A 3,748-nucleotide genomic window follows, 5' to 3' on the forward strand; every position below is an offset into this window, starting at 1 on the left:
CATGCATGCCAATGTCTTGTCATGTAAATTCAAACCTTCTGTCTCATGAAACAACATAGGAGCAAACAAAATATATGGATTATGGCAGTTAGCCCATTATCCGTCATAGAAGCAAATAACAATGGAAGTATTCAATGTATCCAAGTTAGGTTTTATGAATTGTGTGTGTGAGTTTCGATGTTTTATGAAAAGATTCCATAGTGCAGACTGGCAAACACTATTTTAAAACATAAAGGTTTGCACTTCACTAGGCAACGCTAAATATTTATTGACTCCTCATATGGTCGGTCAATTTTATTTATAATTTAAGACTTTAGTTTTCGTATGATATAGGAAAAATAATTCAAACTAGTTATGTATTAAATATTAAAATAAAGTAGAATTGAGCTTTAAGAATGGATAATGTTATTCGCAGTAGATCACTACGATAGTCTTTTTAAGTGACATAAATATAATAAGCGATTATTTGATGCACGAGACAATAAAAAACTCGCCATGTTACTCTTTAGAAATAAATAAAAGGGAGAAGTTGGGGCTTATACTTCAGCTCTTCCCCAAGATGGATAGTGAAAGAGAATCGGTATTGCCGCCTCATGTACTCATATTCCCCTTACCAATTCAAGGGCCAGTCAACTGTATGCTAAAACTTGCAGAGCTCTTCTGTATTAATGGTCTGAAAGTAACTTTCCTAAACTCACAACACATCCAACGTTGTTTATCAAGCTGCACTAATACTGAATCATACTTTCAACGCTATCCCAATTTTCGATTTGAAACCGTGCCGGATGGCCTTCCCGAAGACAATCCCCGCACAGTCAATGAATTTTTCGAGATGTTGGATTCTATGAAAGCTGTGGGTGTGCCACTATTTCGGGAAATGGTAACTTCTGGTCCTTATGGTCCCAACTCTGAGAACCCAATCACTTGCATGGTGGCCGATGGAGCATTCTGCTTTGCAGTTGATATTGCTAAACAGATTGGGGTTCCGCTCCTTTATTTCGATACTATTAGCCCTTGTTGTCTATGGACTTATCTCTGCCTTCCCAAACTCATTGAAGCTGACGAGTTTCCTTTCAAAGGTGAGTTGTGCCTACTCTTTCAAGGGAAGTCAAAACCAAAATTAACTTCTTTCTAACCAAGTTGGATAACTATGTTTATGATGGTTTGGCACAGGGGATAACTTGGACAAGATTGTTGTTAATGCACCAGGAAAGGAAGGTTTTCTAAGGCGCCGGGATCTTCCTGGCTTTTACCGTACCAAGGACCTTAATGATCCCGATATACAATCAGTTCTAAAGGAGAACAGGAACCTTTCCTTGGCCCAAGGGCTGATTTTGAATACATTTGAGGAACTTGATGCTCCCATATTATCAGAAATGTCCAAAGTCTGTCCAAAATTCTATGCTGTAGGGCCGCTCCACACTCACGTGAAAACTAGACTCGGGACGGGAACCACGTCAAATAGTATTCTGAAAGAAGACAGGAGTTGCATCCCCTGGCTTGATATGCAACCCCTCAAATCTGTTTTGTTCGTTAGCATTGGAAATCTAGCAGTCATGACCAACGAACAACTCATGGAAATCTGGTATGGTTTGGTGAACAGTGGAACAAGATTTTTATGGGTCCGAAGGCCGGGTTCAATCGCTGGATTGGAAAAAGAATTTGAGATTTCCATGGACTCCTCTCAAGCTACAAAAGAGAGAGGCTATATCGTGAGTTGGGCTCCACAAGAGGAGGTCTTAGCCCACCCTGCAATTGGAGGGTTTTTGACCCATAGTGGATGGAACTCAACATTAGAAAGTATAGTGGAGGGGAAGCCCATGATATGCTGGCCATATAATGTTGACCAGCAAGTGAATAGTAGGTATGTGGGAGAGTTTTGGAAGCTTGGTTTGGACATGAAAGATATATGCGACAGAGTGACAGTTGAAGGGATGATCAAGGAGCTTATGGAATTGAAGAAGGACGAATTCTGGCAAAGGGCTGATCACTTAGCCAACATTGCAAAGGCAAGTGTGCGTGAAGGTGGGAGTTCGTACAAAAATCTGGACCAACTGATCCAAGAAATCAAGTCGACGACGTTCTCAACATTGCAGGGTTAGTTTTAGTCACTACATACTCCATCTTCAGTCATTTCTTCTCTTGAGTGTGTTACTGGCTAGACGGAGACTGTTGATTGTCAAATGTTTCCCTGAAATTTTTCTTGATTATGAAAAAGATTGATCTCTTTCTTTGTTATGCTTTGATGGACTTCCAAGTGTTTAATGAATGGCCCGTTACTCTTATGTCGATTCAAGCTTCAGCCACAACCCAAAACTAATTTATCTCGGTTCCATGTTTAGTCCATTTCATATGAGAAATGTTATCGATCTTTGTCAATGAGCAAAATTGTATTGAAATTATTTAAATAGTATAGTGTTATCCCCCCCTATTTGTTGTGATGGCTTCGGCATAGGCGGTGTCTTGCCCTATATCAATGCCTTAGCGTGGATGAGTCGTATCTGTGCGCATTTGGTAAGGCAGTGAGTTGATAATACACTGAAGCGGCATGTAACTGACGGTTTTGGGCATGTTGGGTTTGAATTTTGAAAGGATGTTTTATTTGAATTTATGCCCCGTTTGGTGCACATTATTTGGGAAAATAATTCATTTTTTCCATCAAATCAGTCTACAATATTTGACTTAAACACTCTAAGGTAGGACCCATGATGTAATGTTTAAAAAGCATTTTTCCACTTCACAAGTCCTTCGATTTAAAATTAAGACATCAATTATCTTATATATAGAATATAATATAATCGGGGACAGTTCGATCAATGAGAATTAGGCCAAGAATAGAGAAGTTTCAGTTCGTGATGCACTTGAGGAACATGTGAAATGTGGTTCTATAACATTGTTAGAGCGGATTGACCCAAGGCTTGGTTTTGGAGAGACAATGCACACAAAAATCAAGTCCATCGGTTAATTGAAAATGATTTAAGCAATATGTGACTCGATAAGAAAATGTGCGGAGCATAAAGATGTCAGAGTTGAGGCACCACATTTCTATTCGAGCACAAAAGAATATGCAAGGGATTGTGACTAAGTTATAAATTTATCAAACTTAAGGTATAACAAATTTACAAAATTTCGAGCCAATGGCACTAAACTTGGCAGATGATAACACTGTGATTGGAGCAAATGAAGCATTATACTTTGACTTTTACACGGTGCTCCCATCTTCTTGTGGAGACATTTATTTTTATTGCACCTTTAACTGGAGGTCAGGTTGAGCCTCATCTTAACTTTGTATTATGTTTTATTTTCATTATTGATAAATCATGTCTTATATAGTCGTCGTACAAAATAAAACTTATCGCCAAACAAAATAAATTGTTTAGGAAATTTTAAACATTCCATAATATAAGTTTCTAATGTATCTAATTACCATAAGCAAAAAGGGTAGTTAAAAAAAAAAAAAAAAAAAAAAAAAAAAAAAAAAAAAAAAAAAAAAAAAAAAAAAAAAAAACCTGAATTTAACATAAGAATACTAAAAATCATAATGCTACAAAAGTAATCCTTAATTTCCATATGAGGTTGCCTCTCTCAAGAAGTAGAAACAAGATCCGTCACACTAGGCGCCGCCTAGACTCAAGGCTAGACAACTTAGTAGTTGACTGGCCCAGGTGAGCTTTATCTATTTAATTATTTTTCATTTTTAAAAATAGAACTTAGCAGTTGACTGCCCTGGGTGAGCTTTATCTAATTA

At 37.6% G+C, this 3,748-nt stretch overlaps 1 protein-coding gene across 1 annotated transcript; it reads left to right on the top strand.

Annotated features, from left to right (window-relative positions):
- Positions 1 to 541: 541 nt before the first annotated feature.
- Positions 542 to 2,388, top strand: LOC111386166 (7-deoxyloganetic acid glucosyltransferase-like). Its single transcript, XM_023010620.1, has 2 exons — positions 542 to 1,079; positions 1,174 to 2,388. The coding sequence occupies exons 1-2, from the start codon at positions 560 to 562 to the stop codon at positions 2,100 to 2,102; spliced, it is 1,449 nt and encodes a 482-aa protein (XP_022866388.1). The 5' UTR covers positions 542 to 559; the 3' UTR covers positions 2,103 to 2,388.
- Positions 2,389 to 3,748: the final 1,360 nt, after the last annotated feature.

This window comes from Olea europaea, unplaced genomic scaffold, assembly GCF_002742605.1.
Source record: "Olea europaea var. sylvestris unplaced genomic scaffold, O_europaea_v1 scaffold3441, whole genome shotgun sequence".
Lineage (NCBI taxonomy): Eukaryota > Viridiplantae > Streptophyta > Magnoliopsida > Lamiales > Oleaceae > Olea > Olea europaea.